General features: G+C 41.4%; 1 protein-coding gene across 1 annotated transcript in view; it reads right to left on the bottom strand.

Annotated features, from left to right (window-relative positions):
* MGAT4D (MGAT4 family member D) overlaps positions 1–15084 on the bottom strand; it is a 46721-nt gene extending 31637 nt beyond the window's left edge. The window contains exons 1-2 of the mRNA XM_027956960.3: positions 14962–15084; positions 3060–3218 (exon numbers count right to left, since the gene is read on the bottom strand). Of these exons, the coding sequence (XP_027812761.3) occupies positions 3060–3218; positions 14962–15055 (253 nt within the window). The 5' untranslated portion in view covers positions 15056–15084. The remainder of the gene's footprint in view (positions 1–3059; positions 3219–14961) is intronic.
* Positions 15085–16174: the final 1090 nt, after the last annotated feature.

Below are 16174 nucleotides of genomic sequence, written 5' to 3'. Positions count from 1 at the left end.
CTTTCACTTTCATCAAGAGGCTTTTTAGTTCCTCTTCACTTTCTGCCATAAGGGTGGTGTCACCTGCATATCTGAGGTTATTGATATTTCTCCCAGCAATCTTGATTCCAGCTTGTGCTTCTTCCAGCCCAGCGTTTCTCATGATGTACTCTGCATATAAGTTAAATAAGCAGGGTGACAATACACAGCCTTGACGTACACCTTTTCCTATTTGGAACCAGTCTGTTGTTCCATGTCCAGTTCTAACTGTTGCTTCCTGACCTGCATATAGGTTTCTCAAGAGGCAGGTCAGGTGGTCTGTATTCCCATCTCTTTCAGAATTTTCCACAGTGTATTGTGATCCACACAGTCAAAGGCTTTGGCACAGTCAATAAAGCAATAGAAATAGATGTTTTTCTGGAACTCTCCTGCTTTTTCGATGATCCAGCAGATGTTGGCAATTTGATCTCTGGTTCCTCTGCCTTTTCTAAAACCAGCTTGAACATCAGGGAGTTCACGGTTCATGTAGTGCTGAAGCCTGGCTTGGAGAATTTTGAGCATTACTTTACTAGCGTGTGAGATGAGTGCAACTGTGTGGTAGTTTGAGCATTCTTTTGCATTGCCTTTCTTTGGGATTGGAATGAAAACGGACCTTTTCCAGTCCTGTGGCCACTGCTGAGTTTTCCAAATTTGCTGGCATATTGAGTGCAGCACTTTCACAGCATCATCTTTCAAGATTTGAAATAGCTCAACTAGAATTCCATCACCTCCACTAGCTTTGTTCGTAGTGATGCTTTCTAAGGCCCACTTGACTTCACATTCCAGGATGTCTGGCTCTAGGTGAGTGATCACACCATCATGATTATCTTGGTTGTGAAGATCTTTTTTGTACAGTTCTTCTGTGTATTCTTCCCACCTCTTCTTAATATCTTCTGCTTCTATTAGGTCCATACCATTTCTGTCCTTTATCAAACCCATCTTTGCATGAAACATTCCCTTGGTATCTCTAGTTTTCTTGAAGAGATCTCTAGTCTTTCCCATTCCGTCACTCAGTTGTGTCCTATTCTTTGTGACCCCATGGACTGCAGCACGCCAGGCTTCCCTGTCCATCACCAACTCCCGGAGCTTGCTCAAACTCATGTCCATCAAGTGGGTGATGCCATCCAACTTTCTCATCCTCTGTCATCCCCTTCTCCTCTCAACTTCAATCTCTCCCAGAATCAGGGTCTTTTCCAGTGAGTCAGTTCTTAACATCAGGTGGCCAAAGTTTTGGAGCTTCAGCTTCAACATCAGTTCTTCCAATGAATATTCAGGACTGATTTCATCTAGGATTGACTATTTTGATCTTCTTGCTGTCCAAGGGACTCTCAAGAGTCTTCTCCAACACCATACAGTTCAAAAGCATCAACTTTCCTGATGCTTTCTTCATAGTCCAATTCTCACATTCATACATAACTACTGGAAAAACCATAGCTTTGACTATATGGACCTTTATCAGCAAAGTAATGTCTCTGCTTTTTAATATGCTTTTTAATATTCAAAACTCAACAATAAGATAAAACCACTCAATTAGAAATGTGTAAAATATCTGAACAGGCATCTCATCAAAGAAGATACATGGAGGGCCAAGGAGCACATAAAAAAAGTTCAACATCACTAGTCACCAGAGAAATACACCTTAAAACTACGAGAGGCCATGACACCAGAAAGGCTATAATTAACTGGAGTGACTGTGACTCTCATACATTGATCCAAAATGGCACAATCACTCTGAAAAACATCTTGGCAGTTTCTTATAGTGTTAAACATCCACCTATCATATGCCCATCAATCCTAGATATTAATCCTAAAGAAAGGAAAATTCTCTTCATACAAAAAAATCTGTACATGAATGCTTATGGCAACAGGTAGTTGTAATCACCAAAAAACAAACAAAGAAATCTGAAAAACAATCCAAATATGTCTTAATTGGCGAAACAAACTCTCCACTGCACATCCATACAGTGGAATGCTACTAAGCAACAAAAAGGCAACAATCAGTCACGTAACAACTTGGATAAATCTATGCTAAGTGAATGGCACCCCACTCCAGTACTCTTGCCTGGAAAATCCCATGGACGGAGGAGCCTGGTAGGCTGTAGTCCATGGGGTCACTACTAGTCGGACACGACTGAGCACCTTCACTTTCATTTTTCACTTTCATGCACTGGAGAAGGAAATGGCAACCCACTCCAGTGTTCTTGCCTGGAGAATCCCAGGGACGGGGGAGCCTGGTGGGCTGCCGTCTATGGGGTCGCACAGAGTAGGACACGACTGAAGCAACTTAGCAGCAGCAGCAGCATGCTAGGTGAAAGAGTCCATTAAGGTTATACACTGTGTGATTCCATTTGTATGGCATTCTGGAAAATGGAAAACTATGAAGAATTGATCAGCGCCTGCCGGGGGCTGAGTTCAGGGGAGGTACTGGATTACAGAAGGGAAAGCAGGAGGCAGAATTTTTCATCCTGAAGAAATGGAGAGCCACTGAAAGTTGATTTGCAGGACAGTGTAGCCTTCACTTTGGCTAACGGGAGCATAAACAGGTGGGGACAAGACGGGAGAGAGAAAGAGGGAAAAAAGAAGTATGTTAGCAGTCATTCAGATGAAGCATGAAAGTAACCTGGTTAGGGTAGTAGAGAAGGTGACAGAAAAATGTGGATAGATTTGTGAGATACACAGGATTATGAATCAATAGGACTGCTTACTGACAGTCATGGGAGAAGCATGCTAGAGGAAGGGGAAGGATTCAGAGAGGATGTGCAGGTTGCTGGCTGCTTCTGTCAGATGGATCACGAACGGCGCCGTCCACAGAGGCAGAAAACAGAAGAGGACCATTTTCGAGGTACAGGTGAGAGGAGAGGAAATTTATCAGTGATGTCTCTTACTGTACTTTTGCATATTTCATACTAAAAGAATGAGTACTGATCTAGTTATATCTACCGGAAAGAAATGCCCTAAAATCAGAAAGCATAAAATCTAAATTTCCAAACACAAAACATCACACAACAAACCACCATACACAAAACAAAAACAATGCAAACCTGCGTTTTGTGCATCACGTTCTTTCTTTGTAATGTCACGCTTCATTTCCTTGAAGGCATTAAGCAACTCTTGGCGATTTCTTTCTGTTTTGTTTTTTAAGCGTAGTATACTTTCCTTAAACTCCGAAATATGGTTTCTACAATTAGTTAATTGATTACCTACAAAGAAAACATGTAGATATTTATACATGTAGCAGTATCATATAATTTTCTATAATATATGGGCTTCCTAGGAGGCGCCAGTGGTAAAAAACCCACCTGCCAATGCAGGAGACATAAGAGACACAGTTTCGATCCTAGGCGATATCATACAATTTTCTATAACAAAATGTAAAGTATGTACTTCAATACAGTTATATATAACACTACACTTATATGTATGTGTGTGTGTATATAGTGCATGGAGAAAGAAATGGCAACCCACCCCAGTGTTCTTGTGGAGAACTCCTGGACAGAGGGGCCCGGCGGGCTTCCTGGAATCACAAAAGAGCCAAACACGACTTAACTACTGAACAGTAACAACATATATAGTGCTATGCTGTGCTTAGTCGCTCAGTCATGTCTGACTCTTGTGACCCCATGAACTGTAGCCTGCCAGGCTCCTCTGTCCATGGGGTTTTCCAGGCAAGAATACTAGAGTGGGTTGCCATGCCCTCCTGCGAGGGATCTTCCCAACCCAGGGATCAAACCCAGGTCTCCTGCAATGCAGGTGGATTCTTTACCAGCTGAGATACCAGGGAAGCCCATATAGTGCTATATACATATAATTTATATGTACATGTATACATAAAAAAGAATGAAGTGTTAAAAATGGCAATATCTAGAAGGTGAGATTATCAATAGCTTTTGCTTTATTATTTTGTGCTTTTCTGTATTTTCCAAATTTTCCATTTTGTGCATGTATTAGATTTGAACTTAGAGGGAAAAGCAAGTGAAGGCAAAAAATTTGCTTATAGGAATTTTTCTGAAGAAAATGACCAGAAATACGTACACAGATTTGGCTCTAAGGATGTTCAACATAAGCAGCATTATTTATCACCATGAGAAAACTGAAGACAACCATAATGCCCAGGGATGGAAGTATCCTAAATAAATTATAGAATACCTTTTAAGAGTTCTGGTGGCTCTCATGGCTGAATATTTGTGTGACGCTGGGCAAGCTACTTAATTTCTGTTAGCCTTTGTTCCTTCAGGTGCAAATTATAATTTCCACTTAGCAAAGAAAGTACATTAATATAGTAAAAAAAAAAGTGTACAAGTTTATATTTTGTTAATACATAATCTTTGATTTGTTGAATCACTTTTTATTTCCTATTTTCACAAAATTCCTTTGTTCTTAAAAGCATTTTCATTGTGTCTATAATCAGAAAAAAATTAAAGAAATAAAAAATTGAACACCTTTTATATGTCAAGTACTCTTTGTACATGGAAATACAAAATAGAGATGGTCAGTTCCAGCTTTCAGGAAGTTTATAGGCTGATTGATAGAACTAAATTAGTGACAGAAATCAATGTGCTATTTCTGATATTATAGACTCTTTTCTCCTTAGGTTTTAACTAACTAAGCACATACTTTGATAACATCAATTCCAAACAGGGACTATGAGCTTTATTTGCGGCTCTGATAGTGGGATACTGCACAATGCACCGGGATGTCCTATTTGCCTACCCAAGTTACCCCTACTCTCACCTCATTATTCAAAGAGGAGGTGGATAACAGTCAGGCCACATCCACAAAGGGGATGACTTGCCGCGTGTGCTTACTACTCAGGAGCAAAGAGTAAAGAGGAAGCCCATTCCTTCTTTCACACAGTTATTATAAGAGGACAAGCCAGAGATGGCCCAAGTTGGCTTTTTAAGGAAGCAATTCCGCCACGTTGTTAATCTGGCCCACTGATGCTAGGTCTGAACAATCTCACCATTCAGAAGAACCCTCAGTCTTCTGAGAAATGTAATGAGCTGCTGGGCGAAGTTCCAAGGGTTCCCTTTCAAATGCCCTCTCTAGGAGGGTGAAATGAAAGACATCCCCTTAAGGAAATATGGGCAGAGAACAAGTTCAACTCCTGGCAGGCAATGACAATCGTGTGCACAGAGGAGAGCAATGAGACGGGTAGCGAGGGAGGAGAGAGCAGGCTGGGGAAGGATTCTGAAGGATGAGATTGCTCACGGACTCTTGAAGGAGCTTGAGTTTTTAGACAGTCAAGGAAACAGGGAAAGGTACTCTGTTGGAAAGCAGTGTGAAAAGGCAACGAGGCATTAAAATACAGTTTCTACAAACCCAGAAGCTATTCGTTATTTCAGGACAACACAGGGAAAATTCATAGTGAAGGTAAAAAAGGATTTCATTATACTGGTCTTTTTGATAAGCTATGATAAGGAGCTTGAACTTTTTCATATGAACCAGTGTTTCTCAAATCTTTCTTCTATAAAACCTCTAGGGGACTTCCCTGGTGGTCCAGTGGTTAAGACTCCCAGTTTCTAATACAAGGGGCATGGGTTTGATCCCCAGTCAGAGAACTAAGATCCCACATGCCATGCAACACAGCCAAAAATATATATATTTTTAAAAATAAATAAAATAAAACACCTCTAATGGCAGTGAATTTGAAGAAAAGGGACACAGGTGGAGGTATAACTTGAAATGCCCACAACATTCATGGAATTTCTGTAACGTTTCTTTAAAATGTGGGCAAATTTTGTAGCCCATTCCATAGCACATTTTGTTTTAATATAAAGATAATGGAATCACTCTTTTTTCTTTGGGTGACTTTATCTTAGAACACCACTACAGACTATCATGGGAACAACTGTCTCAATTGTGAAGCATCACTGAAGACTATCAGGTAATCACTACCTCATAGTTTTAGAAAGATCATTCTGATGACCAAAGCAAAACTAATGCCAGAGAAACTATCAGTTAGGAACCTATAGTGATATTAGTTTCAAGTGAGAGATGATAAAGAATAAACCAGGGCACAAAGAGGGAAGGAAATGGCACCCCACTCCAGTACTCTTGCCTGGAAAATCCCATGGATGGAGAAGCCTGGTGGGCTGCAGTCCATGGGGTCGCTAAGAGTCAGACACGACTGAGAGACTTCACTTTCACTTTTCCCTTTCATGCACTGGTGAAGGAAATGGCAATCCACTCCAGTGTTCTTGCCTGGAGAATCCCAGGGACGGTGGAGCCTGGTGGGCTGCCGTCTATGGGGTCGCACAGAGTCGGACACGACTGAAGCTACTTAGCAGCAGCAGCAGCAGCAGCAGAGCACAAAGGATTAGGAAGTAGGAGATGGATATGAGAAATACCTGAGAACTTTTACTGCAAAGACTTAACTGATAGAGGGGCTTCCCTGATAGCTCAGTTGGTAAAGAATCCGCCTGCAATACAGGAGACCCTGGTTCAATTTCTGGGTTGGGAAGATCCACTGGAGAAGGGAAAGGCTATCCACTCCAGTATTCTTGGGCTTCCCTTGTGGCTCAGCTGATAAAGAATCCGCCTGCAATGTGGAAGACCTGGGTTCGATCCCTGCGTTGGGAAGATCCCCTGGAGAAGGGAACAGCTACTCACTCCAATATTCTGGCCTGGAGAATTCCATGGACTGTACAGTCAGTCCATGGGGTCGCAAAGAGTGGACACAACTAAGCGACTTTCACTTTCACTTTCAACTGATAGAGAGAATAGAATCCCTCTGAGGATTCCAACCTGACCCTAGACTTCTAGAAACAGTGTCAGACTTTATTTTCCTGGGCTCCAAAACCACTGCAGATGGTGACTGCAGCCATGAAATTAAAAGACGCTTACTCCTTGGAAGAAAAGTTATGACCAACCTAGATAGTATATTCAAAAGCAGAGATATTACTTTGCCGAATAAGGTCCGTCTAGTCGAGGCTATGGTTTTTCCCGTGGTCATGTATGGATGTGAGAGTTGGACTGTGAAGAAGGCTGAGCGCCGAAGAATTGATGTGTTTGAACTGTGGTGGAGAAGACTCTTGAGGGTCCCTTGGACTGAAAGGAGATCCAACCAGTCCATTCTGAAGGAGATCAACCCTGGGATTTCTTTGGAAGGAATGATGCTGAAGCTGAAGCTCCGGTACTTTGGCCACCTCATGCGAAGAACTGACTCATTGGAAAAGACTCTGATGCTGGGAGGGATTGGGGGCAGGAGGAGAAGGGGACGACAGAGGATGAGATGGCTGGATGGCATCACTGACTTGATGGACGTGAGTCTGAGTGAACTCCGGGAGTTGGTGATGGACAAGGAGGCCTGGCATGCTGCGATTCATGGGGTCGCAAAGAGTCGGACACGACTGAGCGACTGAACTGAACTGATTCAATCTGTATTGGGAAACAGGAAAAGTAGCGGGGCCAGAGGTAGTTGTGATGCTCCTGAGGCATCCAAATGTGTGGCAAACACACGGAGCAGAGAGCATGAGGGCACCAAGTGGTCTCCAGTCTTGGCCACTGTGCTGAAATATGGAAACATCTTCTCAGAGAAGCAATACATAGGTTGGCATTTTAGAAAAACGCACAGAAAAGAAAAATCCCATTGTAATTTCACTGCTTAAAGAGAACCACCATACGTGTTTAGCTTTACATAGCTCTAGACTTGTGCTTACTTTTTCCCCTTCACTTCAGTATAAAAATGTCAAAAACAATCATACAGGGGAAAAATGCAATAAGTTAAAGTGGCTCATTTTACACTGAAAAAGGCTTATGTGTTCATCATAATCTATGATACAAATTCTTTATGTTATATAGTCAAATATCAAAATATATAAGAAAACTATTAGAAACACAAGAATATGGGAAAAATTTATATTTTAATTAGCAAGGAAAGCACAGAAATTGGCTGTCAGTTGAGATGGAATAAAAGAGAATTCACCCCTTGGAAGACAATAAATTCTAGGGGAATTTTTTTTTAATTAAGGCAAAATACAAAGGTATAAAAGTAATGGTGATATATCTGGACTGAAACATTTAATATTTTTTCACTTGTCTGCCTTTTAAAACAAGAATACACCTATATGTAGCCTGTGGCAAAGGTTGGGTAATGCCATTTCCCTGCTCCAAACCCTTCAGAGATTTCTCATCACACTCAAAGGGCCAAAACCTTCACCAGGTCGGAGCCCTACATGTCAGGCCTTGGCTCCCTCTCTGGCCTCAGTCCCGTCCCTCCCACCTGATTCTGGGGAGCAGCTCCAGACATACTAGCCTCCATGCTGTTCCTCCTGCAGACCACTCTCCCCACCTTACACTTTGACTCCTGCAAACTTTCTCAGCTCATCTGCAGATACTGAGTGGCCAGAACTCCCTAATTTCATTCAGTTTTCTGCTAAAATTCTGCCTCCTCTGAGAAGCTTACCCTAACATCCTTCATGAAATAGCACATCCCTTTCTCCCCTTGTCCTTTTTTTCTCCCTCAAATCACTTATATTGACTTCCTACTACTGTTTATTATTCCTATTACTGTTATTATTCACTGTTTTTATGTCTCTCTCTAGAGCTCTATAGAATGAAAGCTTGAGAACTGCAAGAACTTTGGATTTTTTAAGTATTAAATTCTCTATGCCTAAAACAGTGACTGCCACATAGCACTTCCACAAATACGTGCTGAATGAATGAATGAACAAATTAAGGTATAAATGGACTGGCCAGCATAGGAACTAATTTGAGTGACTCTAAAAGTAAATCTAAAAGTTCATAGGGGGGACTGATGCTGAAGCTGAAACTCCAGTACTTTGGCCACCTCATGCGAAGAGTTGACTCACTGGAAAAGGCCCTGATGCTGGGAGGGATTGGGGGCAGGAGGAAAAGGGGATGACAGAGGATGAGATGGCTGGATGGCATCACCGACTCAATGGACATGAGTTTGAGTAAACTCTGGGAGTTGGTGATGGACAGGGAGGCCTGACATGCTGTGATTCATGGGGTTGCAAAGAGTCGGACACGACTGAGTGACTGAACTGAACTGAAAAGTGAATCATGCTTTGATCAAAAAAACTGCCACTATCCAGATAATCTTGAATATTCATACAGTGGATACTATTTGAGGATGCTTAACCTGTTTACAATGGACGTGGGTTTAACCAGGATAATCCTGTCATTGGGATTCCCAGGGTAATATACTCTTTGCAAAATGGATACTGTGTTTGGAGTCATGGATGATGCAACATATCTATACTTCCACAATGTAAGTCAGTCCTTGAGGGATTAATTTGGTAAACAAAAGGGTTTTCTCCAGAGGAAAGAGTAGTTTTAGAAACAACCATACAGAAATATTAAAGGATATAATCTCTACTCTTGGATCTGCTCCTTGTATATTCTTACCTGATAAATCAATTCATCAATGTTCTATTTAAAATATTTGTTATTGCATATTCAGTCAAATATTTAGTGGAAGAACCATTACAAAATTACTTTGCAAAAGTTTGAATACTTGATGTTTTGAGTTAACTGAGGTGAAACAGTGAAAACAAACATCAGTCCCTGCGTACACTGGGCAAAAGTGACTTCACCCACAAGAAGGGTCCAGGTAAGATCCTTAGCACCACTGACTTTGCTTCTCACAGCAGAGGTACAGCAGAGGCCCAAGGCACTGCTCCCCAGGAACAGTAAGATGCAAGTCACATTTGTAATTTAAAACTTTCTAGTAGCCACATTGAAAAAAATTAAAAAGAAAAACGTTTTATAAATAGCATAGAAAATGTAATCCAATATATCAAAAATATTTCTCAACTTGTAATCAAAAGTATTGACAATTAATGGAACAGTTTGCATTCTTTTTGTGCTCAGTATTCTAAATCCTGTGCATATTTTATACTTTTATAATACACCTTAATTCAGATGCTAGATTTTGATAGTTACAGTAAATGCAGTCTTAACAACAAAAGTTTGCTTAGTTGAGAAAGAATTTGCACTGTTTCTGTTACTAAATTTAAATTGTTGTTCAGTCGCTAAGTCGTGTCTGACTCTTTGCCACCCCATGAACTGCAGCATGCCAGGCTCCTCTGTCCTCCACTGTCTCCTGAAATTTTTGCTCAAACTCACGTCCCTTGAGTCAGTGATGCTATCTAATCTTCTCATCTTCTGCCGCTCTCTTCTCTTTTCACCTTCAATCTTTCCCAGCATCAGAGGCTCTTCACATTAGGTGGCCAAAGTGTTGGAGCTGCAGCTTCAGCATCAGTCCTTCCAATTGACATTCGGGGTTGATTTCCTATAGGATTGACTGGTTTGATCTTGTTGCAGTCCAAGGGACTCTCAAGAGTATTCTTCAGCACAATTCAAAAACATCAATTCTTTGGTGCTATATACAGTCCAAGGAATTCTCCAGGCCAGAATACTGGAGTGGGTAGCCTTTCCATTCCATTCTCCAGGGGATTTTCCCAACCCAGAGATCAAACTGGGGTCTCCTGCATTGCAGGCGGATTCTTTATCAGCTGAGCCACCAGGGAGCCCTATCTTAATATAGGAAGTCTGATTAGATAGAGCCACGATCTGACTTTTCCATCTTATTTCACTCACCAAACATTGCCAGTAATGAGAAGCAAGCTGATATAGTCATACTTTCTTCCATTTAATACTTACCATGTGCCATTCACTGCTATGTGATAGGTAAATAAACACAGATAAAGCCAGGTTCCTGCCCTAAATAACTGACAATCAGGGTGCTCTGGTTGGGGAAAAGAGCATATATTTAAACAACTAATTATAAATTAATTGTTAAAATGGAATTATCATTTAGTGCTACAGGCAAAGGAAGGCAAGAATGATTCTTTCTTTTTTTTTAATGACTAATTCTTAAGGAGGACTGAAGAGTGGGGGAGGGAAGTGGAAAAAGTTTCAGAGAAGAGAGAATATTAGAAAATTTGAAGAATGTGTTTAATTTTGCATATAGCAAAGAGAGGGAAGAAAGTGAAGAGGAACTAAAAAGCCTCTTGATGACAGTGAAAGAGGAGAGTGAAAAAGTTGGCTTAAAGCTCAACATTCAGAAAACGAAGATCATGGCATCTGGTCCCTTCACTTCATGGCAAATAGATGGGAAAACAGTGTCAGACTTTATTTTGGGGGGCTCCAAAATCACTGCAGATGGTGACTGCAGCCATGAAATTAAAAGACGCTTACTCCTTGGAAGGAAAGTTATGACCAACCTAGATAGCATACTCAAAAGCAGAGACATTACTTTGCCAACTAAGGTCCGTCTAGTAAAGGCTATGGTTTTTCCAGTGGTCATGTATGGATGTGAGAGTTGGACTGTGAAGAAAGCTGAGCGCCGAAGAATTGATGTTTTGAACTGTGGTGTTGGAGAAGACTCTTGAGAGTCCCTTGGACTGCAACGAAATCCAACCAGTCCATTCTGAAGGAGATCAGCCCTGGGATTTCTTTGGAAGGAATGATGCTAAAGCTGAAACTGCAGAACTTTGGCCACCTCGTGCGAAGAGTTGACTCATTGGAAAAAACTCTGATGCTGGGAGGGGTTGGGGGCAGGAGGAGGAGGGGACGACAGAGGAGGAGATGGCTGGGTGGCATCACCAACTCGATGGACGTGAGTTTGAGTGAACTCCAGGAGTTGGTGATGGACAGGGAGGCCTGGTGTGCTGCAGTTCATGGGATCGCAAAGAGTCAGACACGACTGAGAGACTGAACTGAACCGAACTGAAGAGAGGGAAGGGTATTCTAGACTAAGAAAACAACATAAATACGTAAATATAAAATAGTATCAGTAGTGAGGGAAAAGCAAGTGATTCAGTCAGTAAGGAAAAGAAGGAGAAACAGCATTAAGTTCAAATATTGGTCCATTTTAAACTTATCATTCACTGATATATATACCCATTGTGGTTCCAAAGAAAGAATATTTGAGGTAGTTAAAGTGGTAAATACATTTCAGATTACACCCCTCCATGTATGCTTTGCAATACTCAAATTATACTATGTACCATGCTCTTTAAACTCCCTATGAGTGGTTCCTCTATGCCGTAGTTTTATGGGGAAGTATTTTAACATTACAGAGTATTGATGACCTAAAACAAATAGATTGCTGGTTATTTCTCCTGAAAAAAAAAAAAAAAGTTTATTCGGTATCAGCGGAGAATTGCAATTCAGAGTCCACAACCATGGTGAGCCATATGCCAAGTCCCTCCACGGCAAAGGAAGAAGCACTCTTTAATCGAGAGGGAAAGAAAGTAGGGAGGGCTACAGTAAACAAAGAGTCCATGGCTTTTCACTGGCTGAATCCTTGATGTTAAGGAAGAGGAGTCTTGGGGACCTCCCTGGTGGCTCACTTGTGAAGAATCCACCTACCAGTGCAGGAGACATGGGTTCAGGCCCATGTAAGGCAAATAAGCAATTCCAGATTCTCTTTCCTGAAAGTGTTTATTGGGTGATGCAGCCTCTTCAGGGGCCCCTGGCCATCTGCTAGCTACCTCCCATGCCTGTCATCCCTGACAATACTGGACCTGCTGCTGCTGCCTGAACCCCTACACTCCAGTGAGGGCTAGTAGCTTGGTAGAGGAACCACAAAAAGCAAAGTGACTACTACCTTTGTGCACCCTCTAATCTGGCACAAATGCCTCCCACTGGCAAGGTGGAATGAGAACACAGCTGGCCAGGGCATCTAACAGACTACTGGTTTTGATCATGACAGAGAATTTAGATGTGCATATAAAGACTGTCAGCAGATGGGAGTTTAAGAAAGCTCAGGAACAAAGCAAACTAAACAGCATATTATAAGGGACATGTATAAATTCATGAAAACTATATTCTAAAAAGCAAAGAAACAATAAGCACATAATTCAGGAGAGTAGTTAACATCAATGAGATGAAAGCCCCTATATCTATTATATGCAGACATTTTTTCAAGATTTTGAGGAGGCACAACAGTGAAGCAAACAGGCAAAAATAGGGAAACAATTCCTCTCTTCATGGAACTTACATATTTATTGAACAAACTAATGAATTAGTAATACTAGGAGTTTTCAAAAAGAAACTAAAAGGTTATCTACACATAAAAATTAATTTTAAAAGGGGAAGAATAAAGCACTAGGTAGTCACTATTTTTCTAATAAGTATTCCCAAAGTTTCATTGATAAGAATTATAACCATAAATCATGGTTTAACGACAGAGGGATCATTTTTGGTGTTTTATAAAAATCACTATTTCAAACACTAAGTGAAGTCTGTGTTTTCTTCTGTTGATATAAGAACATCTTATAGTGCTAGAATTGATTTCCTAATTATTTTACAGCTAGGTTCCATACAGACACATACTTAGAAAATGAGAAAACTGTTTCATCTGCTCTTAAGAGTAGTGCATTCTTAAGAACAATGTCTCATTTTCTGAACTTGAACATACAAATTATGGGAATATTTATTAATAGACATTTTGAGGAATCAAATTTTATTTTCCTGGACAAAACTGGAAAAAACATCCAAATGATTATATGTATGTCAAAGTCTACCATTTCATTATAAGAATACTAACTGTATTAAAATGCTTTCTGAGGTTACCAATTTAAATTATCTTCCAAAATTACTACAAAACAAGCTTTCTATTTTGCTTTCTAATTACCAGTAACTATTTTTTTGTTATGAAAGTGTTCATTGTTAACTGTTCTAAAATAAATAAAAACACATTTGGATAATGTTCTTTACAGGGAATGAAGAAGAAAAAAATGTATAAAGTGACTAAATATTAATAGTATAAATCAAATTAATACACATTTCTGATCTTTCAAACAAATGGGGTAAAATGTTGGTATTGCATGTATATAACAAAATTTACCGTTAGGAAAACAAACAAAATTTTAACTTTAGTGAGATTACATCAACATTAATTATAGGACTAAAGCCACATCCAATCTTGAACCAGCACGTTACTACCAAGATTACTTAGTGTGCACCCTGAGTCATACATAAATGTGTTTAATAAGAAGAATTAAAATTTAACCAAAAGCAACCTAAGCATAATCTTGGAAGATGGAGTTAATATATAAGAATAATCTTGGAAGGCTGAGTTAATATATTTGCAGGATTCCTGAGTCTTAAATTCAAAATTCAACTATATATATCTATGGACTACAGTTGAAAGAAAAAATACTGGAGACCTAATTAACTTTGAATCTCAGACAAATGATAATATTTTCTGTATAAATATATCCCATGCTGTTTTTGTACTTCAAACTAATGCATTCATTGTTCATCTGAGATTCAAATTTAACAGGACAACCTCCATTTTTACTTGCTAAATCGGCAACCCTACAGACAACCATACACTAAAAACCTTGGTGCGTTTCAAAGTGGAAACACACAAGGTCTATTTGAGAAAGATCAGGTGCTAAACCAGCACTCTCAATTCAGTGTCTCTCTCCCCGTCCGTCACCTCCTCCCTAAGCAAAACAAAACAAAAAACGCTTGGGAGCCCTGAAGTGTGACTCAAAACTATATTTTGATAGAACACGAAAGAGGAGAGGCTGGCGGCGTAAAAGGAGTTCCTGAAGTCAGACATTCACATTAAAAAAACAAAAAAAACAAAAAAACGATGGGGAAAAGAACGACGAACTGTGTGGAATGCAGGCACGGAAGGGGCCCTTGGGCCTCTGAGGGGAAAACAGCCCGCAGAGGCGAGGACCAGGGAGCCCCGCCGACCCACCACTAGCGCGCGCCCCGCAGGCGTCACGACCACCCGGTGAACCAGGGGCGCTCTTTACAGTTTAACCGCTGGCCGTTTACGGGCGTGGTGGTGGGGTGGTGTGGGGTCACATCTGAAAGACCCTAATATGAGAGCGAGAGACGGCCATCATGTTCCCACATCTTCTCCCTTTTCTCCAACACGGCCGCTCCAGTCATCTTGGAGCCCTGAAGCCCCAGAACCGAGAAAAAAGGCGGGAGGAGCCAGGCGCCGCTTACTAGTTTGAGTCATCCTGGAGATGCAGAAGCAGGAGAAGCTGAAGAGCACTACAGCGATGAGCGTGATGAGCAAGTTCACGTGCCTGGTCCTCATGGTGCTGATTCGACGGCGGCGGCGGCAAGCCGCAGCTTGGCCAGAATAGCAGAGCACGCAGCCACCACCCGGCCGCCGGCTAAGGACGGGCACGCACGGTGCCTGCGCCCCGGCGCGCGCGCCGCTGCGCCCCTCCGCGGCGTCGCAAGGAACCTAGCTCCCCCAACCCCCACCCACCCACCCACACACGCACCCAGCTCCCTTCCCCCAGCAGCCGTTTTGGCCTTCTATCCTGAACCGCTTGCCAGGGCTGCTGATTTTTAAAGGAAATAAACTATGAGAGAGCTCCCACTCCAGGTGAGCGCTCAATAACTTTATTGTCCTGTAAGATGTCGCTTTAGCCAGACTCTGGGTTAAACAGTTTGCATACATGACCTCATTAAGTCCTCACGAAATCTGAGTCTTTTTTTGAAAGTATAAAATGAAAATAACATCATCTTCCTAATATGCTGAGCAACTTGCTGCAAGTTGCACTGCTGGAAGCGGTTCCTTTTTTTCTCATAAAAGTACAAACTTCGTACATGGACAAGAATTTCCTACAGAAAATATGCATCTTTACTTGGAATTTGCTAGCCTTAAATGGACTTTCCTGGTGACTCAGGTGGTACAGAATCCTCCTGCAATGTGGGAGACAAGGGTTAGATCCTGGGTTGGGAAGATACCCCCTCCAGTATTCTTGCCTGGAGAATCCCATGGACAGAGGACTGAGCAGCTAAGCACACACACAGCACAGCCTTAAATAGTAGCTGTCAAGTGCCCAAGTGACTCGGGAGGCTTAGATTTTTGTGTGGGGAGTGACCAAGACTAGAGTTTAATCCCCTTACCTTTATTTTAAAATATTTTGGTACCCTGTCCCCCCAAGAAAGGAGCAGGGAGTCAAGTTTTGTGGGGAAACAAAACAAAACAAAAAAAGTTGTAAATACAATGAGCAACAGCCCAAGAGAGATTTGCTGGGCTCAGCCAAGTTCAAGGTATCAGTTTCTCAGATTTCTACCCAAAACTGGGCAACACTAGGAGAACATCAGTAGGGTTATACTCTCTGGGCGGGTTAAATGTAGTTTGTTTTTTGAGTTCTCTGCTCTGATCTCTCTTCTTATTTGGGATTCCCTGGCAGTGTCT

This window comes from Ovis aries, chromosome 17 (assembly GCF_016772045.2).
Source record: "Ovis aries strain OAR_USU_Benz2616 breed Rambouillet chromosome 17, ARS-UI_Ramb_v3.0, whole genome shotgun sequence".
NCBI lineage: Eukaryota > Metazoa > Chordata > Mammalia > Artiodactyla > Bovidae > Ovis > Ovis aries.
The sequence above is the reverse complement of the archived record's forward strand: the minus strand, read 5'-3'. Positions and strand labels throughout refer to the sequence as shown.